The 23,368-nt window shown below is 53.1% G+C and overlaps 7 protein-coding genes across 7 annotated transcripts; 3 read left to right on the forward strand and 4 right to left on the reverse strand.

The window, feature by feature from the left end:
- The first annotated feature begins 186 nt into the window (after window positions 1–186).
- On the forward strand, window positions 187–798 carry BO86DRAFT_17094 (uncharacterized protein). The gene has a single exon (XM_025666506.1). The coding sequence runs from the start codon at window positions 374–376 to the stop codon at window positions 746–748; it is 375 nt and encodes a 124-aa protein (XP_025522268.1). The 5' UTR covers window positions 187–373; the 3' UTR covers window positions 749–798.
- ino80 (chromatin-remodeling ATPase INO80) lies at window positions 799–6,266 on the reverse strand. The gene is made up of 4 exons (XM_025666505.1): window positions 5,613–6,266; window positions 4,985–5,533; window positions 1,114–4,930; window positions 799–1,058 (listed from the first exon to the last, which is right to left on the reverse strand). Exons 1-4 carry the CDS (start codon window positions 6,144–6,146, stop codon window positions 850–852), a joined length of 5,109 nt encoding a protein of 1,702 aa, XP_025522269.1. The 5' UTR covers window positions 6,147–6,266; the 3' UTR covers window positions 799–849.
- Window positions 6,267–7,991: 1,725 nt separating this feature from the next.
- Window positions 7,992–9,297, forward strand: BO86DRAFT_17111 (uncharacterized protein). The gene is made up of 3 exons (XM_025666507.1): window positions 7,992–8,379; window positions 8,505–9,117; window positions 9,186–9,297. Exons 1-2 carry the CDS (start codon window positions 8,312–8,314, stop codon window positions 8,995–8,997), a joined length of 561 nt encoding a protein of 186 aa, XP_025522270.1. The 5' UTR covers window positions 7,992–8,311; the 3' UTR covers window positions 8,998–9,117; window positions 9,186–9,297.
- Window positions 9,049–10,278, forward strand: BO86DRAFT_423220 (zinc-dependent alcohol dehydrogenase; the record flags this gene model as incomplete). The annotated part of the gene is made up of 3 exons (XM_025675387.1): window positions 9,049–9,711; window positions 9,788–10,142; window positions 10,232–10,278. 3 exons carry the CDS (start codon window positions 9,049–9,051, stop codon window positions 10,276–10,278), a joined length of 1,065 nt encoding a protein of 354 aa, XP_025522271.1.
- A 387-nt stretch (window positions 10,279–10,665) lies between these two features.
- Window positions 10,666–12,851, reverse strand: BO86DRAFT_325909 (putative GABA permease; the record flags this gene model as incomplete). Its single annotated transcript, XM_025668543.1, has 8 exons — window positions 10,666–10,865; window positions 10,962–11,346; window positions 11,431–11,517; window positions 11,577–12,109; window positions 12,170–12,317; window positions 12,387–12,457; window positions 12,556–12,705; window positions 12,755–12,851. 8 exons carry the CDS (start codon window positions 12,849–12,851, stop codon window positions 10,666–10,668), a joined length of 1,671 nt encoding a protein of 556 aa, XP_025522272.1.
- A 933-nt stretch (window positions 12,852–13,784) lies between these two features.
- Window positions 13,785–18,693, reverse strand: BO86DRAFT_404733 (bifunctional K:H/Na:H antiporter NHX1; the record flags this gene model as incomplete). The annotated part of the gene is made up of 6 exons (XM_025674043.1): window positions 13,785–14,995; window positions 15,045–15,704; window positions 15,791–15,943; window positions 16,026–16,057; window positions 17,020–18,322; window positions 18,393–18,693. 6 exons carry the CDS (start codon window positions 18,691–18,693, stop codon window positions 13,785–13,787), a joined length of 3,660 nt encoding a protein of 1,219 aa, XP_025522273.1.
- Window positions 18,694–20,643: 1,950 nt separating this feature from the next.
- Window positions 20,644–23,033, reverse strand: steA (sexual development transcription factor SteA; the record flags this gene model as incomplete). Its single annotated transcript, XM_025670858.1, has 5 exons — window positions 20,644–20,890; window positions 20,947–21,030; window positions 21,121–22,659; window positions 22,720–22,819; window positions 22,910–23,033. The coding sequence occupies 5 exons, from the start codon at window positions 23,031–23,033 to the stop codon at window positions 20,644–20,646; spliced, it is 2,094 nt and encodes a 697-aa protein (XP_025522274.1).
- Between the last annotated feature and the right edge of the window lie 335 nt (window positions 23,034–23,368).

Raw genomic sequence — 23,368 nt, forward strand, 5'->3', positions numbered from 1 at the left:
CCGGGCTCGGAGAGGGGGGGTCGGAAGATGACTAAGAACTAATGCCAGTGTAATCTATTCAGTATGTAAATGGTCTCGGCATGGTCACGGCACGGTCACGGCACGGTCACGGGATGTACACAGTACTACTTAACTACTCCGTTCCGTTGTCAAGCGCCGGCTGGAACTCGGCTACTTTTCCGCCACACCCCCGAGCGCATTTGATTCCCTTCTTGGTCACTTACTGACATACATCGTAAGTCACTGAGTACTCCCAGTTTCATGCCATTCACTCGTCCATCCACCACTCCTGATCACAACGAAAGCAACCTTGAAGCAATTGAAAGGTACAGTACAAATCTCAAAGGGGTAAATTTGAGTAATCAGCCAGAAGATGAACAGTCAACAGTCAACCGTGAAGTTACCCCACACGCACTCCACTCCATCCTCGGAACAACAACAGATCTATCATGCCATCGCCGCCCTCATCTTCGGTCTGGCTTTTTTTTTTGGTGTGTGTAGAAGTCCATTCAACCATCCAATCCCTTTTTGTCTGTCTCGCGTAATCTTGCCCATTTTTCCCGCCCTCTGCTCATTATCTCCAGGGAATAACAGCCCCGTGCAAATATTTTCATACACCACCAAATGCATCTTGTTAATACAATACATAGTTCGGACAGGAAAATCCGCAACTGGGGTGAAAAGAAACATAAAAAACAAACAACAAAGAGGGCCGCGATCCGGTGTAAAAATCCCAATAAGTGTGTAAAGCTTCAACAACATCACAGGTGAATAAGAAAAGAAAGGAAGGTAGTAGATATCCCAACGCCGTCATTCCATCTCATCGTGCAACAGACCTCGTGGGCTGGATTAGCTGGGTCCGAGGCCCCCGTCGCCGTCAATGAGACGCAGCCGCTCTTTCGTCGTCTTCGCCCGTTTCGACGTGCCTTTGCCAGTCCCGCGTCCACGTCCTCGCTTGGGAATGGGCGTGGCCGAGGGCGTCCCAATATTGTCTGCTGCGGACACCGGAGTGGCAGCGCCAGAGGGTTTGGCACTGGCATCATCAAAGTTGCCCTCGCCTAGGAAACTCCGCGTTAGTTAATCGTTAGAGAATTGGATCGCAGAACGCCATACCTTCATGATACATATCATCCAGCGTGATATCTCTCTTTCTTTTCTGAGCGGCCTTCTTCCCACCTTTACTGGCACCAAACACCTCTCCACGGTCCATGGCTTCCTTTTCCTTCTGTTCGATGAGCTCGGCCTGCTCATCGTCCGCCAGCCACATAGCAATGTCCTTGGTCCGACTTTCCCGGTTGCGCGTGTTGAAGTCAACTCCACCAGCGGCACCACCCGTGATGACAACACGCTGCACCTCTTCCTTCTGCAACGCCCGCTTCCGAATCCGCTCCTCGATCGTGCCGCGAGTGATGAGGCGGTAGACCGTGACTTGCCTCGTCTGACCCAGACGGTGAGCTCGGTCCATGGCCTGAGAATCAATGGTCGGGTTCCAGTCCGAATCGTAGAAGATGACCGTGTCGGCGGCCGTGAGGTTGATTCCCAGACCACCCGCACGCGTGGATAGAAGGAATACGAAAATCTCCGGACGCTGTTGGAAGTCCGCCACAGTGTCACGACGATCCTCCAGCTTGGTGCTTCCATCCAATCGACAATACTTGTAATTGCGGTAGGTCAGGTACTCCTCCATCAGGTCGATCATACGTGTCATCTGGAAGTACAGTAGCACACGATGGCCACCGGCCCTGAGCTCGCGCAAGAGCTCGTCCAGCTTGGCCAGTTTACCCGAGTCTGTGACGAAGCGACGCATCGACGGTACCTCAATATGCGTGTATCGGCCCTTGGTGGAAAGTGGCTTGGGTAGCATGGGCTGCAGCGAGTAGGGTGTGGGGTCCAGCTTTCTTTCCACAATTTGCTGCTCCACCTGCTTCGAGGCAACGCCGTACAAAGCATGGCGCACGGCAAGATTAAAGAAGCTGTCTCTGGCCTCATATATGGGAATCTGGCTAGAACTCGTGATGGTGATTGGAGGCGCCGACGCTGCGGGGGTGGCAGATGGCTCAATCAGAGAAAGACCCTCTCGCTCAAACGTAGACTGGGAAACGGTCATCAAACCCCGCATGTAGCCCTCAGCTGTAACCTCGTTCACGGCATGACGATCGTTGCGGTCGACAACGTTGAGCAATGTATGAGGCAGGACTGAGGGGCCTGTTCGGTCATCGTCGTAAACAACCTTGAGCCGGGCCAGCCTGTTTGTTTGTCCACGGCGGCGGACAGCCCGCTCGAAGACTCCAGAATGTGACTGCTCGTAGGCCTCACCAGGAGATGTATCCACAAATCGCAGGAAAGAAAATGCCCCGTTTTCCCGAACACTCTGCTTGATATTATCAGGAGCGAAGATGTTCATCATGTGGTTAAGATACTTCCCACGGAAGCCGGCGTACGCATTGTCGGGCCCCGCAACATCGACGCGACCAGCAGATCCACAGAGCAGACGTGGCAACGGATACTCAATCAGGTTGCGGGTGGAGTAAGCGACATCGACGTTCTGGCCTTCTCTGACAAACGAGGCGGTTTCAGCGAAGTGCGCGACAGAGAATGGTGACTTCGTTTCAGCGCGCTCGAACAAATCCGGGTGGTTGCAGACCTTTCGGAACTGCATGACCAAATTCATCAGCGTTGTGCTGTCTGCTTCGTCTCCAACAGCGGCCTTCTCGATTAGGTCCATGATGCTGACCCGGTTGCGCAAGTTGGTATAGTAAGCGCGCTGGCGGTACGTAAGGTCGCAAAAGATGTCCTTCTCAACCTTGTCCCCAAGTTCCTGCTGCACATGCTTCTTGACACGGCGAAGCATAAAAGGCTTCAGAATCATGTGGAGACGTCTCAGCTGGTCCTCGTTGAGTTTGGTGTTACTCTGAGCATGGGACTCGATGTCCTTGGAGAACCACTCGCTAAACTCATCGTGAGAGTCAAACAGCGTGGGCATAATAAAGTGCAAAAGGGCCCACAGCTCCTGCATGTTGTTCTGAATAGGAGTACCTGTCAAGAGAAGACGGTTACGGCAGGAAAAGCCGAGCAGGTTTTTCCAACGGGAACTCTGAGAGGACTTGATGGCCTGGGCTTCGTCAAGAATCATGTACTGCCACTTGACCTTTTGGAAGTACTGTGCATCCAGAACCACCAGCTGATATGAGGTGACCAACACATGAAACTCGGACTCTTTTGTATATGTAATGTGCTTTCGATCCCAGAACTTACGGAGGATCTTGCGATCTTTGGCTGAGCCCCAGTACGGAAGAACCTTGATATCCGGGACGAACTTGGTGATTTCCTGCTGCCAGTTGTGCAGCGTAGAAGCTGGTGCAATGACCAAGAAAGGACCCCAGATATTGTGGACTTCAGCGAGGTAAGCCATGACTGAGATGGACTGAATAGTCTTTCCTAGACCCATCTCGTCGGCCAAGATACCGTTGATACCTTGCTCGTACAGGTTGACAAGCCAGTTAAGACCCTTGAGCTGGTACTCCTTGAGCTTGGCGGTAAGCATGTTGGGCTGAGAGATCTCGATATCACCCAAGCTGGTAGGGTTCTGGAAATTCAGTTCACCCTCATCCAACGCATCCATCCGGTTCTGGTCGTTGTTGAAGGCACGGGCTCGATCTTGAGCCTGCTGAACGGCATTTTGAGCGTTGGCCATGGCCGCCTGCCGCAAGGCCGTCTCGTCCTCGGCATCAAAGTCAAGATCTTCGAAGTTGGTAACCTTGGCACCAAGGTCGGCGACACTGGGAGGCATATCCACCGTGTGGGCTTGAGGTTTCCCAGGCTGGACAGTCTGGTCGGATCCATCCACGGCCGTGTCCCCAGACTCGTCTCCTTCTGCACCTTTGATCTTGCGGCCAATAAAGTGGGAGTACAGCTCGGTCTGGGAGATCAGGAAGTTGAGTTTACGTCTCTGACGGTTGGCTTCACGCTCGGCTTCCGCCTTCTTAGCCGACTCGATTTCCTGCTTTTCGGCAAGACGACGCAAATCGCGTTCCTCACGTTCGTTGCGCTTCCAGAAGGACATCATTTCACGCATTGTCCGTTTGGCACGGGCTTGAGTATCCTTCATGCTCTTGTTGGTGCGTTCCTGCCACTTGCGAGATTGCTTGCTAGCCAGCTGGGCTGTCTTGCGGAGGTTTTCCTGGCGCGTACTGAGAGACAGACCCTTGATGCGGTAGACCTTGGGGATGTCTTTACGAGCAATATCGCGCCAGATTTGCTCGTAAATCTGGTTGTAGCCCTTGGTCTCGAAGGCGGAGAGTGGCGTGGGCGTGGGCTCCTTGGATCGATTGCCTTTGGTCTCCTTCTTGATGGACTCCTTACGAGGGTCTTCTTTGGGCGCCAGAGGCAATGCCTCATCGTTCTCCATGGCTGCATACGCTGCTTCTGCGGCGTCCTTTTCAGCTTGTTTCTGCTCCTTCGACTTTTTGGGTCGCGTGACGGGGCCATTGCGTCCAGATTTGCGTCTCGAAGGAGAGTTCCGACCGATGTGGAAAGAACTGGTGGTGCCCCCTTCAAGGTTTGGCGCCAAGGGAGTCACCTCGCTAATCTCCTCGGGGGCAGTAACACCCTCCAGAGCTCTCTTGGTAGTCTTGATCTTGCGCTGAGCTCTCTCGGCTTCACGGAGGAACTTGGCCTTCTCAGCAGAATCCTGGGCCTCATTTGCCTTGAGCTCTGCCTCCAGCTTTTTCTGCATTTCCATGCGTACAGTATTCTCACGTCGCCGCTTTCGCTGCATATCCTTCTTGCGTTCTTTCTCGTCCTGGATCTCTTTAGCCTGTACTTCAGCGATAACGGATGCCTCGTTGGTGAGTCTGAATCGATCCATTCCGGCATCGGCTTGCTTCTCCAGGGACTTTGCGAAATCTCCCAAGAATTGGTGACGTCGTCGCTAAAGGTAGGTTAGCCTGCAAAGTACCCATGAATGAACGCATATTTCACAAACCTTGCGCCGAATCAGCTCAGTTTGCTCGGTGAGAAGGGCACGCTTCTTGCTTTTGGCCTTGTATTCCTGGTACTGTCTCTCATACCCTGGGCCTTCCACATCACTTTTGTCTGCATTGGCCATATCAACCATCGCGCGGTTGAGAGCTTCCACCTCCCCTTCTGTCAAGGGGTGGCGAGAAACAGCGCCGCGGGACGACGAAGAGGCTTTCGTCGACTCAGAAAGGCCATTCGCAACGGTGGAAGACCGTGAGTCGGACACTCTGGCCTCGTGGTCGACATTGCGACGGCGCTTCTCACTAGCGGGTTTCTTTTCTAATCTCGGTAAGGCCGGGCCAGAGGGCTCTCTGTCTTTGCTTTTGCTGCGAGCGACCGGGACGGGCGTCGTCGACGGTGGGTTTAGATTGTTCGTCGCGCTTGGTGCTGGCGCAATGGGGGTTGATGCGGGCTCAAGGGACGGCTGTTTCTTGGGTGGAGATTGTCGGGGAGGCGGAATGCGCTCTTCTGCTGGTCCAGCCAAGATGCTCGCAAACGACATGGGATCTGGTTTCTGGAGGCCGCAAGGAAAGTGATCATGATCAGCTATTGTGGACCAAGGAACATGCAGGAGAGAAAAAACAACAACATACGGTTTCCTTGGGAGGAGAAGAATGCCTAGTCTCTCGCATCATAGAAGATGGATACGGCGCGACTCCGTGGCCCCCCATGGGGTAAGGAGATTCTGGTTCTTTTTTGGGAGAAATTTGCGAATGGCTGTCGGGCCGACTAGAGGGATGAGCGTGGGAGGGAGTAGAATGACCGTAGGGGGTCGCGCCGTTGCCCGACAAGACGGAATTAGAGTAGGGCCGAGGCAGGGGGAACTGCGGCGTTCCAGCCGAGGAATGGGCCTGATACTGTGATGATGTATCCGATGGATGAGATGAAGGAGCGGCGCCATTCAACGGAGGCAGCGTGGCCGGTAACGGAGACGGCGCATGGGAGAAGTGAGGGCTCCTGGCCATGCTGGGCTGAGGGGGGAAGGCCGGCGGTGTCTGCGGCGGGTGCTGTTGATATTGGTCATTGTTGTTGGGGTAGAAGGGGCGGTTCTTGCTCGGAGAAGAATATGCAGAATAACGAGATTGCTGGGTAGGAGACTGAGGATTGTACGGCGGAGCTCCCGTCATGATTGCCGCGTGTGCCGGAGGAGTAGACGCGGCGGCGAAGGTGACGGACAGCAGTGATGGGGAGGGGAGAGAATGAGGAAATTTAGACCAAGGACCGTCGCGATGGACGAAGGCTGGCCATGCGCGAAGGGGATGGGGAGGTAGGTGGTCTTGGAGAGGTTTTAGCTCACGGAGATCTCGAGGTGAAGGGCGATCACGCGTCCGTCCGTTAGTTGTTCGCCGTCCAGCTAGAGTTCCCTGCGTGAAAAGGAATTAAATCTGAGTGGCTGACTGGAGGGGAGGAGTGGAGACAAGAAGACAGGGAAGCATGGAGATGGAGACGATGATGGGGGGGGTTGGGTGATGATGATGATTGAAAAGGAAAAGAAGGATGAAGAAAATGAGTGGATAAAGGGAGGATTGATTGCCTTACCGGATGAACAGGAATCTATCGGCGGTTGTTGGTGGAGGAGGAGGGTTTCTTGGTGAGGGAGGGAGGGAGGGAGGGAACAAGAGGAGTGAGCGAGCGAGCGAGCGAGCCAACAAACCCTCACGGATCAAACCGTTCCAGGCAACAGAAGCCAACTGTAAATTTACAAGTGAATAGATGACCAGAACCAGTTGAGCAATGATGCTGGGGGTTACGGATTTGAGGGATCAAGACCAGCTGCAATGAGCCGTGGAGGAGACCCACGAGGGGCGAAATCTCGCCAGTTTGTTCCCGTGGTAAGAGGCTTTGTGGTGATAGCCGTCTAGATAGTAAGATAGAAAGGACTGGTGGAGGAGGAGGAGGAGGTGGTGGTGGTGGTGGTGGTGCATGTATTGTCTGTATGTATATAAAGGTGTTTGGATAAAGTGAACTAAGGCAGTGAATGACGGGGAAGGCAGGGGAAAAAAAATGGTGAAGGCTAAGAGAAGAGGCTGTTATGGTGGAAGATTGCAACAATACTATTGCCTTTCTCTGACTCTCTTCTTTTCAGCTTCATTGAGCCAAAGGCTCGTCTCCAGAGAGTGAGTGAGTGAGTGAGTGAGGGAGTGACTGCTCGTTCCTGCCTATTCAGGTAAGCTTGCCTCGGTATGTGTATTTCACTTACGTGAGATTCCATACCACTAGTAATTAGTTTCATCCTGTGGGGAAGACAGCTCAGGAACTACGCCCGATCTCCGCATACGCCGCGATCTGCGATATATGAGTAATGAAAGCCAGTCTGATATCAAGCCATTGGGCGCGTTTTGTAACTTGTCTCCAGCGCACTCACTGTGACAAGAGCCTCGTTGTTCAAGTAGAACAGAACTTTTCGAGGTTGAGTTTCGCCATCCAGCTCCGGTCTCGCCGTGTCCATCGCACCGAGTCATTGTAAGGAAATGTTGTCTTGTTACCAGTACGAAACCACCCAGATGTTCACCTCAATGTTCTCTAGATACCGTGCATTGTACACTAGGTTCGATCAGAGATGCGTATTGAACATATTGTACATGAACCTCTAACGATCTCGAGCGATTGACTCCCACTATGCTGGTAAGTCATTGGCAGCCAGTCAGTCATCGGGATTTTCGGGAGCAAACAGCGGCTGCATGACATTCAACATTACGCGCATACGGCGAGCTACATAGAGAGAGAGAGAGATTATATGTATATGGGTGGATGCGGGAGATGGTGACTTGTACAGGATAACACGACCGTCTTCAAGAAGGCATTGACAGACTGATTAATTGTATAGTACAAGTACAAGTACTTCGGACCGAGCCAAGAATGATATGAAGTCAGGTGGCTGCCCAGGAGGTCCTCAATCAGTCGCCAGTCAAGGTATATAAGATGGGCTTTTCATACAAAAAAAAAATAAGTTCAAATTGGCCTACTTAACTTATAGGATATTACTCTTATCTTGGACCCCCCTTCCCCAGGCCCCATTCAGTCAGGCCTGAGGCGCCACTGGCACCACTGACTAAGCGTGAAATCCGAACGACCCGCTCGGACTTAACTTACCTTCCCCAAACCATCTGCCTCAGTCTTGGACATCTTCCAAAGAGGGGGCGATTGCATCCCACGATTTCCCCGCGGTGTTTCTCCCAAGAGCCGAAATCTTGAACTTGAAACGAGAGCCAAGCAGCGTGGGGGAGAGATCCGATCCAACTTGGGCGAAGACCACGAACGGAGGGGGGGGAGGAGAGGAGAACTTGACCTAATGCAATATCGGGGTCTGATAATGTTCTCAGTCACAGTTGAGATGCGGAGACAAATCTCGATCAATCGGTGATGACGTCTACATGTTCCACTTTCGTTTTCTGCCATCAACCTCATGTCCCATGTGTTTTGAACTGGACCAGAAAGAAAGAAGAAAAAAAAAAAAAAAAAGATGATTGACAATCTGAAACCAGCATGGAGCATGAAATCAGTTGCAATGCAACCACCGAGTATCGCCAGTGGAGAGAATCGGGACAGGACAGGAGATCCTCGGGAAATGTCCTCGTATCGTCCCTGTCTCTCTGGGATGAGCACGACCACAAGGATCGGGATCCCAGGTTTACAACCTCCGCATCCGGGTTGCTCCTCTCGTCCGATTGTCTGTCTGCCTGGTGTCAACAACACACCACTAAATCACGACGTCACTTTGATCGCTCGCTTCGGCCGGGACGGAATCACCCCACCTGCCATTCATTCACTGACCTGCCTGTCCTATTCCCAAACCATGATGAACCACAACTAGAAAAATGTGAATGGTCAGGTTGTTGCGCAGGGTCCAGGGTCTCATTGCCTGTTGTCCCTAGAAATCCTATAAATCCTGTCCTTTCTCGCTCTCTTGCCCCTCTCACTCACTCACTCACTCATTCAAGTAACACAGCTTCCGCTTCCGCTTCCACGTTTCCATAGAATCTTTACCAACCCCCTTCCTCTCCATCCACTACACCTCCCAACGAAGAAATGTCTTCCCCTCCCGAGATCCCCGAGACCCAATGGGCCCAGGTCGTCGAAGAGAAAGGCCACCCGCCCGTCTACAAGCAGATCCCCGTGGGCAAGCCCGGCCCGGACCAGATCCTCGTCAAGATCCGCTACACGGGGGTCTGCCACACCGACCTGCACGCCATGAAAGGCGACTGGCCGCTGCCCCTCAAGCAGCCGCTGGTGGGCGGCCACGAGGGCGCCGGCATCGTCGTGGCCCGCGGCGACCTCGTCACCGAGTTCGAGATCGGCGACCACGCCGGCATCAAGTGGCTGAACGGCTCGTGCCTGGCCTGTGAGTTCTGCAAGCAGGCCGACGAACCCCTCTGCCCGCACGCCGAGCTGTCCGGCTACACCGTCGACGGCACCTTCCAGCAGTACGCCCTGGCCAAGGCCAGCCACGCCTCCAAGCTGCCCAAGGAGGTGGCCCTGGACGCTGTGGCCCCGATCCTCTGCGCCGGCATCACCGTCTACAAGGGCCTGAAGGAGTCCGGCGTGCGGCCCGGCCAGACCGTTGCCATTGTCGGGGCCGGCGGTGGCCTCGGCTCGCTGGCGTTGCAGTATGCGAAGGCCATGGGACTGCGCACCATCGCGATCGACGGCGGAGAGGAGAAGAAGGAGATGTGCCACAAGCTGGGCTCGGAGGTAAAACAAGAAAACCCCCGTCCCCGTATTCTTCTTCTAGAACAAGAGAATCGCTAACGAGAAGAAAACCCCCCAGGCGTACATCGACTTCACCACCTCCAGCGACATCGTCGCCGACGTCAAGGCCGCCACCCCGGAGGGTCTTGGAGCTCACGCCGTCATCCTCCTGGCCGTGGCCGAGAAGCCCTTCCAGCAGGCGACCGAATACGTGCGCTCGCGCGGCAGTGTCGTCGCCATCGGCCTGCCCGGCAACGCCTTCCTGCGGGCCCCCGTCTTCAACACCGTCGTCCGCATGGTCAACATCAAGGGCAGCTACGTCGGCAACCGCCAGGATGGCGTCGAGGCCGTCGACTTCTTCGCCCGCGGCCTGATCAACGCCCCCTTCAAGACGGCGCCATTGAAGGACCTCCCCAAGATCTTCGAGTTGATGGGTATGTTCTGTTTGCCTCTCTCCGCCCCTTGCTTTTCGAATGTGCATTCGACAGACGTCATGACTAACACACCGTGTCCCCCATAACAGAACAAGGCAAGATCGCTGGCCGGTATGTCCTCGAAGTGCCCGAGTAAATGCATTTTCTCGATACACGCCTCTCTCGCTGGACCGGGATAGTATCCGTTTTACGAAGGTGACGATGAGACCTCTCTACCTTTCCTTTCTATTTGTCTCTTAATTTCTAAACCGCCCCCTCCTCCCTCATGCATTGCTAAGTTCATGAGGCGTCAATGGGGTCTCCGACGATGTAATGTACCACAGCGTTTGCAAATCAATTTCCTAGCTATGTGATTCTCTGGCCTCTTGAACTGGCTTACAGTATCTTGAACCTTGCGTCTTATCGGTACCTTGTGCGATAACCAAACGAGCAAAGCAGAGGCATTCCATTGGAGTCCCTGCTAAGCACAAAAGCGAGAAATCTCTCGGAAAACGGGTTACAAGCCATTGAGAAGGAAAAGGACTCAAGCAGGGTTACCCTTCTTCTCCTTCTCCTGCTCTTCTCCCTCCCCTTCCTGCGGGAGCCTCGTCTCGGACGGACTAGTCGACTCTCCCACGGTCGTCTGCGGGCCCTTGTACACCTTGCGAGCATAGACCGCATAGTAAAGCAGCGCCCCGAGCCACAGGGCACCATTGATGACAATAGTGTAATTCATATTCGCAGCTAATTTAGCACAGGTTGCGCAGTAACGACAGTCAGCCCGGAATCCAGCCATCCCCCCCCCCCCCCCCCCAAAAAAGGTAAAGGGAAGAAACTTACGGGTCGGGTTTGGTCCTTCGGTAGGAAACATGCTCAGCACGATAGCAAAAGCCAGATACACGATCGCGGTGATTGCGATGGGTTTGCTCAGCCGGCCCGTGTAGAACTCTCCGGGGTGAAACCGGTCCTGGCCCCAGACGAGCCGCGCGAGAATCGGGACCATCCAGGCGAGGTCGTTGCCCGCCACGGCGAGAGAGAACAGCGCGCTGGCCGCGGCGTTGTCGATCAGACAGAGCAGACCGAGGATGATGGCTATCACGACCACGGCGCAGACCATGCGGACGGGTTGAAACCGGATGCGTTTACTGACGTGGCGGAAGAAGGAGGAGAAAGGGAGACCGCTGTCGCGAGAGAAGGCCCAGCTCTGACGGGAGGCGGCGACCACCTGTTTGTAGGGTTCCGCGAAATGGGGTCAGTTGAATGTGCTCGTATCGTTGTCGCGGTTTTGGAGGAGACCGAGTGAACTCACAAGACTCAAGCCCATGAAGAACTGGACAACGGCTACCACAACCATGAAGCCGAGCGCGCCACTTTTCCCGAGGGAGTCATAGTAGATCTACAGGCCGCACTCGCTTAATATCGGCCTCGATTGACAGAATAAATAGGGAAACCCACCTGTGCCATGGGTTGTCCGAACTTGGAGTCGAGGACCGCCGTGAGATCGACGTCGATCACAGCTGCCATTACCGCCAGCGAGACAAATCCCAGCAGACCACACAGACCCGCGGACCAGACAATCCCCAGTGGGACCGCTCGCGCAGCATGGGTGGCCTCCTCACTCATATGGACACAGGAGTCAAACGCCCCGATGGTCCAGATGGGCGACATCCACGCGATCATGAAGCTCCAGCCCTCAGGCCAAGTGGTGAGATTCTCAGCATGGCCGAAGACATAGGCACCCGGGTTGATCTGCCCACCGCGGACTGCCTTCCCAATCGGCAGTGCCAGAGCAGTGACACAGACCAGACCCACGTTGAGGATGATGCAGACAGACTGGATTTTAGGCATCACGCGCGCAAAGAAGATGGCAATCAGGCCGTGCACGACGACGCATGCGACATACGTACCGTAAAGGGCCGGACGGGAAGCAGTCCACTCGCCATCGCGCGCTATGGAAACAATAGCTAGCAGCATGGTAGCAAACCCATCTTATCCTCCGAGTCAGTCCCAGGCCGAAGCATACCACGAGGATGAAGGGTACCGCTTACAATCTATAGAACAGACACCACCGACAAGCCCGATTGTATTGCTGTATCCAACGACAAAGCTTAGGGGATTCTTCCATTTCTCTCCGCTGAAGTAATGGGTCCAAAAGTAAAGACCGCCGGCGGTAGGCATCGCAGACGCTAGATCGGCCTAACTGACACAGAGTTGTAAGCGTCCGACTAGAACAATGGGGACAAGAAAGCTGAGAGAGAGGCGGACCATAGCCAAAGCCACTATAAAGATGAACACACTCGCAGCAAACCAACCTAGGATTCCTGTCAGACCATTGCCTAGAGCACATCACACTGTACTATCACGAGACACCGTACCCTGCGGTGCATTAGCCACAAGCTTCATCTAGCCGAGTAAGCAGAGCAAGAGGAGCGACGTACCCAAACCATGCCCACAGGTCCAGCAGGAATGGAATACGATAAGGTGGATGCGATGGACGGCAAGAGTCCCATTATACTGAATGCAATTGCGAAGACCTGTACAGTCGAATAGTGTCTGCGCAGCTCCTGCTTGTATCCCAGGGCCGCTGGTCTCGTCAGCATAAGACACACGAGACCGACGATAAGCAAGCGTACCTAAAAGCTGCATATCGCCGTGTTCAAGCGAGGGCTCCTCGCTCACGGCTGGCGTGACTTTAGACATGGAGTCCATGTCTTGGGACTTCTCCGCCATGGTGACAGGATTCTGAACGTCAACGCAGCAAATGAATGGACTATACTTTCGAATGGTCGATAGCGCAGAGGAGACGCAACGCTACTTATACCAACCGACCCTTGCATATTGCATCACTTCATCAATCGTTGTTTTATTCTCCGATAAGCAACGACCGGCGGGGACCATTCACACTTCCGCCCAGACTCCAATGGCGCATGCGACACGGACAGGCAGGGTTCAGCCATAGCGGTTGTTATCATCACCTTATCGCTGGGAGGCCGATCAGGGCAGAAAGTGGCCAATGTGAAAGCCTGCTGGACTGATAAGCTGCCGTGTGGTGCTTTTATAGTGTCTCTTGAAAGAGTAAAGTCAACGAGGGGGGAGCGGAGGAGGAGGAAGAAGAAGAAGAAGTGGAAGAGACGAAAGGGTTAAGGGTAGACGGGACTTAGGCATATCATATCGCACATGATAATTGGCCCTCCCCTTCCACCACTTCGCTCTTCTAAGCTGGAATTGATCTAATCCATGATGAATCATGAGCCAAGTTAATCAGCCAACAACAGCTCGATATTACAGTTGGTTCACCACTGAGGCTAGCCTAATGGTTCGAACATTCTTGAGAAATTCAACTAGTAGGAAGTGGTATCTAGGTAGGAAGTAGTACAAGTAGTAGTTGTAGTAAAAGGCGACTGTCCCATCTACCAATTCTCCGTCTCCGTCTCCGTCTCCTTGCGCGTAATAATAGCTGGAGGCCTCCCCGGGGGTAACCAGACCCAGCCCAGATATGCCAATGGGAAAAAAAGAAAATGGAGGGCAAACAAAATCAGATCGAAGAGGCACGAATGAATCACAAACACACACCGGTAGACCGCACCCAATATATAGCACATATATACAGGTGACGCCAAAATCAATGGCAATAGCGGCAGCTACGCATAAAACTCGCTTCATTCAAACTGCACCGGGTCCCTTGTGATTGGACTGATCTAAAAGAAGTCGGGGTTTGATGTAATCCTCATCCAGCTGTCGGAACCACGCCGCGTGGTCTCCCGATGCACCCGAGAAGAGGTCCCGGATGGCCGCCCTTGCGCTCAGTGTTGTTTCGCGTCGCATAGGAGAGGTAGTCGCCGGAGTTTGATCCTGGGATCCTCCCACATACTGCTGGGGTTGCGAGGGAGACCGCCGCAGTCGAGACGTAGGAGCCGAAGGGGGGAGGTCGTCATCCGAAGGTTCATCACCCACATCGAGATCGAAGGCATCGAGCTGATCGGCGTCTGTCGCACGACCCTTGCCATTATTCTTCAATCCAAATTCATCCTCACTTGCCGCGCTGCTCTCGCTGTGGCTCCGAGGCCGGCCACCCAACAAAGTGGCCGTCGAGGACCGGTCACGAGCAGTGTCTCGCTGACTGTAGGCATTCGAGTACATTCGGGAATGTCCTCGAGAGCCAGACGGCGGAGGACTGGGACGGCGGTTGTTGCCACTGGAGTAGCTATCGTGGCGGTCGAGCTCGCCCCGCGGAATGCCATCCAAAGGAATGGTCGAATCGATGCGGCGAGGTGTGTATCCCAAGCCTGTGTCGGAGCGTTTGTAATATGTGCCGCCGTTGGTCACCTCGATATCAAACTCATCATCAGACTCGATTTCCTCTACGACACCGGTCCGGATTCCGAGTATCTCTAGCATTCGAGCGGTGGTGCCACCGAAGATAATCACGGTCAAAACGACGACCACAAGTACCGTAGCACGGAGTGCTGGAGCATTGACGCCTTTTAGGCCGGCGGCGAGGGCCACGCCAACAGCTCCACGCAAACCCGCCCAGAAGAGCATGGCTTGATAAGCAAATGGTAGCTCATCTGCAACGTCCATGCCACGGCGACGGGCTCTGTACCGAATGAACCAATTGATCGCTCGAGACAATGGGAACACCGCCAGGTAGCGGGCAATGCAGATACCGAAAACGGCCACAAGAATGAATAAGGGCTTGAACTGCAAGTTCCTCTGGACAAGAAGGTCCAAACCGAGGTAAATGAAGATAAAGTTCTCGGATAATTGTGCCATCACCTGGAAGAGGTACTTCGTCGTCAATTGTGTCCGGCGGGACATGTTGTAGTACGCATAATGTTTCATGGTAATGCCGCAGAAAAGGAGAGACACGATACCTGATCTATTGTCAGCTTGACTCGAGAACAATGAGGAACGGCAACCTACCGGAGAGGTAGACACCGTTAGAGAAGAAGTAGCTAGCGTAGGCAATAAGCACGATCAGACAACTTTCAATCTTCGGCTGACGTCTGACGTGAGTATATTTCAGACCAAGGGCGGTCATGATGCCAACGATAACGCCGACAATCATACTTCCGAAGAAGACGAGCAGGAACAGCCCAATAGCTTCGAATAGGTTCAAGAAAGTCAGGGAGCCCGCCTCACTATCGGCATACTTTTGCGCGGTCTCGAACAGGACGATCGCGATGGCATCGTTCAGGATCGATTCACCAAAGATGACCGTGTAGAGCTTGGGCTCGACCTTGTATAGGTTGAAGATAGCCAAGATGGTGACGGGATCCGTCGCCGACAAGGTAGCGCCCACCGAGATTGCCTCGACGAAAGTCATATCTAGCCCATCCAACGGAATTCTCGTCCAGACGAACAGGATCAAACCCAGCACGATGGCGGAAATGAAGGTCCCCGCGAACGCAAAGGTCAATATAGTGCCGATGTTTCGGAAGAAGTTCGCTTGGTGTAACTCGTAGCCTGAGGCCAGAATGATCGGAGGTAGGAGGAGGTTGAAGAAGAATTGATAGTCAAACGCGACACTGTCTTGAATCGGTGACTCAGGACTTAAGCGTATAATCAGCCCGACAAACATGCCTATATGCATCCATCAGCCTTTGTTATTTAACCGCAAGGGCACCGCATCGCGGCCCATCCGCCTTCGATGATGGGACAAAACACACCCGCGAAGATGGACAGGACTGTTTCATGGACCGCCTGGATCTTTTTCTGTTGTAGTATGTAACTGGTGAAGAGCGCGAACATCAAGAGCATGATCAAGATGAAGAGTGCCCAGGAGCTGAAGAACTCCTTGGTGCCGGCCTCGGGAGCATCGGCTGGAGAGTAGGCATGTCAGTTTCAAGAGCTGCGAGATACAGTGTATGGCCCTTGTGAGCAGGACCGGATCGGATCGCATACCATCGTCGGGATCTGTGTCAGAGTCCACCGCTCTACCTAGGATACATAAATTCTAGTCAGCCATCGGGCCTAGGATGGGCGCGCCTGAGATGGAGGAATCGCTCTTCCGTGGAAGGGAGAATGGCAATCCCCCGACTTAGACGCAATCAAATGAGGGACACATACGGAGCAACTGGTGCAATACATCGCCCACCACTTGACTAGCCATTGTACTTGGCGATTTGGCTTGTCGACGCGCACGATGGCAAACGGACGATTAACCCCAACGGCGAGTGTCTGGCGCCAGAGTGGAATCGCAGACACACATAATCATCCGCGGATCATGCACGATCCAACGGGAGGCAAGTACTCGGTGAGAACGGAAGCGAAAAAACCCGAGACGAGAAAAGAAGGGGAAAGGACAAAGAGAAAAGTAAATTCAAAGAGAAGAAGAAGGAGGAGGAGAAGGAGCAGAAGTCGTTGTACGATAAGGGTTAGAAGTTAGAATAGTTAAGGATGGAGGAGATTAAATTAGTAAGTGGAAGAAGACAGACAACGATAACTGGTGTTGTTGCTGTTGCTGTTGCTGTTGCTGCTAAGTTCCGGTTACTGCGGGCGGGCACTCAATCAGTCAGTCAGTCAATCAATCAATCAATCAGCTACGCAAGTACTCCGTAACTCCGGTAGGATTCGTCAACACCCGTCGGGGTCCCACCAACAATGTGTTCGGCCCGCAATTGATCCTCCGCTGGTATGTATGGAACGGTCTACTCTCTATCTCCCCCCCAGCACTTTTACTGTGATGATATGTTCCAACCTCTCAAGTATTATCAATAAGCGCTAACACCTAATTTCTAAATTGTTCTTGATGTTCTCTGACTAACTAGGGCTGACTACTTACATACCTGACTAATTACACTCTACTCTCATCGAAGACACTCTTCACTCTTACCCCGAGTCCTCTTCGGCATCTGGTAAAAGCGCCATTTGATCCTACTGTAAGGCATGCACTCACCGAGTTCCCTCAGCGAGTCTGTGAGCCAACCATGCCGCAACTAGCGTTGCGCAGCCTCCAAATCTCAGCACCCATCCAACACTATCGTCCCACGGCTCCCCGCGAGGTTTCTGGAAGGCCTTGAAGATGGCACTCGAGATCAGACTCGAGAGGATTTGAGGCGCCGACACGGCAACATTGTGAAGCCCCAGGATAATGCCCGCCTGCGCCAGATTCTCCTCCTCTTCCCCTTTATCAGTTGTCACATCGTGTCCGTGTTCTAGGTCTTCCCCAACTGTAGCCGGATTGGCCGAGACGCTTGTGTCGGGTACCGTCCCGTCAGCCCGCTGGCGTCGAAGCCGGCGCTCCGTGTCAATGCGCGATACCTCCGCCGAGATTAGGGCAAAGGGCGCCCAAAGCGTCAACGCCCATGAGATTCCAACAAGCCCAACAACCACGGTCGCCGCTTGGTATGACGATATGAAAAACGTACTGAACATACAGATGGCGAAGTTGACGTGCGACATTAACCAAGCGCGGCGGAGGGTGAGGCCTGGAATCTGTAATTTGGAGAGCCACCCGGCCCCTTCGGCATACCCATTTTTGGGTTCAGGAGAGATACCGGTAGGTGCTTCCATCGCAGTCCCTATTGAGGATGATCGCCTCCGACCGCCGAGGAAAGGCTCCTCCTCCAGTTGATCATCCGAAACTTCAGACTCGGTGGCAACGATCGGCTTGTATGTGGGCACAACAAGCATCGGCAGGGTCAGATTAGCCACAAAGGAGATGATGGCGTAAACAAGAAGTGCAAATGTCCCAATGCGGGTGGCTTCTTCCCATGCCTTGTTGATGTCATGCTCTGATAAACCTGGGTGTGCTTCGAAGATCGGATTGACAAAAAGCTGTCCAATGTATGTGGTCGAGTAAAACAGGAAAGGAAACCAGCCGACCCAAGCGGCTAGCTGGACCTCGCAGACCTTTGCTATCTCGGGCGGTAGAAATCGGATCGACTTGAAGACCTGCTTGAAGAAGGCGATCAAGCCAGGGTTCCCCCCGGATGGAGGTCCTTCCAGTCGTGGATCTCGTTCTTTGATGTATGAACAACTGACCAACAACGTACAGATAAGTGATAGTGATGCTAAAGCGCACAGCACCTTAAATTGCGTGTTGCCCAATAATGGGAAGTACTTGGGCAAGTCCACGTATCCAAAAATATATCCAAGGATGTTGCCTAGACCAGTCATGCGACTGGCCCACGCATTCGCTGATTCCTGCTGGTGTGAGGGCGCATTGTCAACAATGAAGCACCGGATACCTGCTTGGACTGTAGCCAAAATCCCGTCAGCATTCTCCGCGATCAAGCCACACGAGGGCAACATCTGGCCAGGCCTTACCAGTATTTACAGAAAAGTCCAAGCAATACATCAAGATAGTGGCTAGCACAATAACCACTGTTTGAGACGCATCGGAGCCCGGCGCAACATCGAATACTCCAAGGAGACCTTCTGTGAGCTCTCGGACCCAAGCTAAGGCAAGGAGGGAGACAACGCTCGCAGCACCGCCGACCACCATGAACGGCTTTCGCTTCCCCCATGATATGCGGCAGTTGTCACTGCAGATGCCGATGTAGGGTTGAACGAGGGTTCCTGTCAAAGGACCGGCGATCCAAACGAAAGCAAGTAGAGCTTTGCTCATTCCAAGAGACAAAAGATAGGGCTACAGTCACCCCCTTGAGATTAGTCCAAGCAGGATCATGCGACGGGACCTTGCGAGCTTACCGATCCATTGGATAGCTCAGTAGACCATACGACCTGAAGACTGAGACAGTGGATATAGCTATCAGCTTTCCGGCTGCTGTGGGAAGCAGACTCATGCTTCCAAATGGAGGAGGTTTAGTGCTCACCCGCCAATACTCAAGGTCAACAAGAACAGATACCAGCTGCTCTTGGTCTCCGAGAGATCGGGAGTATCTCCCGATCCAGTGGTTGCACTTGATTCTCCGGAGTGCGTCATTGAAGTCACTTCATTCCTGTCAGCTGCTCCCACCAAAGGGGACGTTTCATTGGCAAACCGATGATGTGCTTCCGGCATTGAAATAATGTTCTCAAAGGTGTTCCCTCAAGGATAAGCTAGCAGATGCAACTTTGCGCTGATGTGCTTAGGCTATAGTCCAGTCCGTTGGTAATCTTCTAAAGATGACCAGGGTATCAACCGTTGAGGTAGAGGCGACCACGCTTCGTATGGACGAAGTGGGAAGACAGTGTTGTCAGAGGTGATACAGCCGAACGCGTCGAAGCAGCCGGGGGGAGAAAGTTAGAGCCAAGTCACTGCGTCTAGATGATTTCCTTGCTCCAAGCTCAGGCAAGTGTAGCTCTAAACGAGGTCGGACGGAGGCTATAGAGGCAACGCGGGTTGGAGCAGGCAGAACCAGAATATTTACTGAAGTGGAGTTTTAAATGAGAATGATTCAGTCCTGATATCGATCCATGACTGCATGAGACTGTCGAGGATATCTAAATAATGGGAGCCAGCTCCAAGGGTAAGGAGATGAGATGATGATGAACAGCAAGCATGTCATGTGTCCGTCGCGCCTCGCTTCTTCTTGGTAAGGTTGGGTCGACGTCAGCAGGCCACGCACGTGACCGAGCCACGATTGATTCCCGTTTAGTCCGGGGAAAAGCAATCCATCCATTCATGAAACAGATCGTGGATGGAGCCTACGGGATGGTTGAAGGTCGTCTGACTGGGGCAAATTTCATTACCATTGGATTCATATCTATATGCATGTATTTCGCCAGAACACTCCTGCCACAGTCACAAGTTCCACCTTTTCCTTTCCCATTTATGGCGACTCCATGTTTCGGATCCAGGATACCCGGGCTTTTCAGCCCAAACGCGCCGGATTGGTCGCCCGATAAACCTCCCATAGTCATAGCTTTTTGGAGCTGGGAACCCAATTTTTGTCTTAACCTGCGTCTTCGAGGTTGCCATTTCCCACCTACCCTTATTTGATCGAAATGCAGGCAAAGGAAGTGGCAGGATCATGAGAAAAGAAGATGTCAAAGAGAAAGGGGATAGGGGGGAAAAAAAGAAAAAGAAAATGATACAAGAGATTCCCATTATCAACATAACACATGAGGAAGAAACAGAACCAGAGACCGAACCAAAGCGCAGAGGACAAGCGGGGAGGGGGAAGAAAAGAAAAAGAAAACCGATTGTGATGGGAATTTACCAGCGTAGTCCACAATCGCAAATGTCGATGTCGCTTATTAGGGATAAGTAAATCCAGCGCGATCGTGAAGACAGACACAGGGAAGCTGTTGCTCGTCCATGCCAGGGTATTGCCAGGGTATCGCTGTGACTGTCGAACAAATGACAGGCCTAAAGACAAAAAGCCACTACAATAGCCAGGGATAGTTCGAGGAATATCTCTGGGATGTGGCATAATCAATGAGGGTCTACCAGGTCAAACACAAATTTGATAGGTCATCCAGAAACAGGCAGTATGAACATAGGACCCGCATGAGCCAGGTCCGAAAGAAGTCGGCATAATATGACGGAAGATCAAGGTATGTGATCCGCAGAGTATATGCGATATAAAAAAGGTCGAGATGGTTCAGGCAATTCGGAAGAATATCAAGCTCCTCAGATCTGTTGTTGCAAGAGTTGGGGCGCGATCATATGAGGAGCCATCATGCTGGGCATAGAAGCCGGCAAGGTCATTGCAGATGGCATTGTGGTCACACTAGAGACGACAGCACTTGGCATCGAGTCGGACGGCGAGGATCCCTCGTCTTGGGAGCCAAATCCGTTCTCCTCGTTCTCAAGGTCATCATCCGGCACAGAGACTGGCGGCTGACCATCTTGCTGAGCCTCATGAATACGACGGTGTCTGGTTTACAATATTAGTCAACAATAATACTAGAATAATATACAAGGAAGACTTACTGTGCAAGGTTGTCCGACCGGGAAAAGGCCTTATTGCAGTAGGGACAGGGATAAGGTCGCTCTTGAGTGTGAGTCCTCACATGTCTAAGCATCAGATGTCAGTAAGTAGCTACAGGAGCCGTGCTGGCATATAGCCGTAGCGGACAGGATAACCAGATAGATATGATGACTAACCTCTTCAGATGTTCTAGTCTCTTGAACAGCCGTCCACATGATGGGATCGGACAAGAGTGCGATTTCTGTGGATAGGGGCCAAGTTCCATCATGGTAGCGCTCCGAGCCCGGCGAACAGGCCCAGGGGCATATCGTTCGACTTTGCTTCCCGCACTGTGCTGGGCGGGAATGTCGAGCGACTCGCCGTCTGGAAGAGGAGCAAGTTCATCTGTACCATTCGTGGGATGCATGACATGCGACTCGGGAGTTTCATCCAAGCTCGACAAGGGAGTGCTATGGCGCGACATCTCATGTAACAAGTTCTTCTGTGGAAGATGCGCCGCACGATAACCACTGAGGGACCGGTGGATGTCGTGATGCGAATCATCTGCTGCCTCTGGAATAGGGGCCACGGAGCTGGACACAGACCGCCGAAGGTCACTTGGCCGATGGGCGGCATAAGTGACAGCTTGGGGTTGCGGGGCCGTAACCTGCGGGTGCATAGTAGCAGCAGCACTGGTGACGCCTGGAGGGATAGAGGACCGCCGCCGACGCTGCTTGTATGTCGGTGAGCCCTCTAGCATGGAATAGACATTTGAGGGGAAGGATCTAGCCGGGGTCGGGAAGTGAGCACTTGTGAAATTCGAAGGAGGAAGCTGCATCATCGGATGGAAAGGTGCTGCCGAGGAGATATCAGGGATAGCGGTGTAGAGACCGGTATCTTCGTTGGCGATGTAGGCTGGTTCGGCGCCAAGGTGACCGTGCTGCGGAGGCGTGACTGGTTCAAACGATAGACCCCGATTGGAATAATCCTCGTACTGCGAGGACACGAAGGACGGAGCCGGGGAGTATTCGACGAAGGTTGGCATTGAGGCATGACGCTGGTGGATGCGAGCAATCGGCATTCCGTTGCGATCGTACTGGATCTGCCCATACTCTGCTTCACGTTTAATAACGTTTTGGGCTAGAGTCGTAGGCATGGGGATCGGGTTGTACATCGCCGGGTTGCCGGACTCGTCCGGGAGAAGGGGTAGCGCCGGGGGAGCCATTTGGGGAGCCATCTGAGGAGGAGGCATAGCGTCAACGGTCCGAACCACTGGGGATGCAGGTTGGCCATATGTCGTACTTGCGTGAGCAGCAAATGATGATGAATTCGCTTGTTGTGCCTTTGTGAGCTGTTCATACAAGGACTGCGATGAATCAAACTCGAAAGACAGAGCAGGCTCGCTGACTGCAACTGTGGTCGCCTCCTGGCCCATCTTCTCGCGCTTCAGATCACGCTCCAACGCATCGAGGAAAAGGCGGTCGTGAGGCACGCTGTACCAATAGAATACCTTCTGTTTCTTCTGAGTGCGAATGCAGTTGTTCTTGTACAGGAAGTCGAGGAATGGGCTCTTGGGTTCTTCGAGCGTGGCATCAGTTCCGGCCTTGAGGTTCCGCAAATCCGAGAAGATACCCTCCTCGAACTTCTTCGAGTTTTTGACCGGGCGACCGAAGGCTTGGAATCGAAAGGCCAGACATCTCACGATATCCGTACCCGAGATGTGGAAGAGGTTATTCCTGTCACCAATCAGCGTGTGCGTCCTTCCCTAACAATCGTTTCTTCTACTCCAAACTAACCAGAGAACACATGATATGTAGTCGCCTGTCGGGAGCAGGAACCTGCGAATGAGTTGATCCGTATGCCAGTCTACGGGCGCTGAGAGAAGGAAATATTTGACTGGGGAGAGGCGGCACAAGGTCAGCTTCTAGAGTGGCGATGGGAAAACAAGCCCAGGATAGTGTTGCAGTGGCATGATATAGAACTTACGATTGTCAACCTGCTGCAGTGCGACTTGCGCATCATGAGGAAGGCTTTGCTGGGCTTCGTTTGAGAGCATGAAAGTCTCCGGCTTCTGGGGAGGCGCCATAGGGGCACCATGTTGAGGATACATTTTGAATGTGATACAGTGGTCTGGTGAGAATTCCATCAGCCCGAGTCGACATGCGAAGTTTGTATGCATGTGCGCAAACAAAGAGTCATGGTGGACGGGATGTTAAACATAGCCACCGTTGGGCCGAACAAGGAAGACGCACCGCCAAATGAACCTGATCAAAGTAAAAGCGGATGGACCGCACGCAATCACCAGAGGTGACTTTCCGCTAGAGAGAGAGAAAAGGACCCGGAGAAGTGAATTGATATTGTGGGTAGTTTGGATGTATGTCGACGATAAATTGTGAAACAGGTGAGATCCAAACACGCGATCTGAAGAAAAGAGTACCAGCCTCT

Source organism: Aspergillus japonicus, assembly GCF_003184785.1.
Source record: "Aspergillus japonicus CBS 114.51 unplaced genomic scaffold BO86scaffold_103, whole genome shotgun sequence".
NCBI lineage: Eukaryota > Fungi > Ascomycota > Eurotiomycetes > Eurotiales > Aspergillaceae > Aspergillus > Aspergillus japonicus.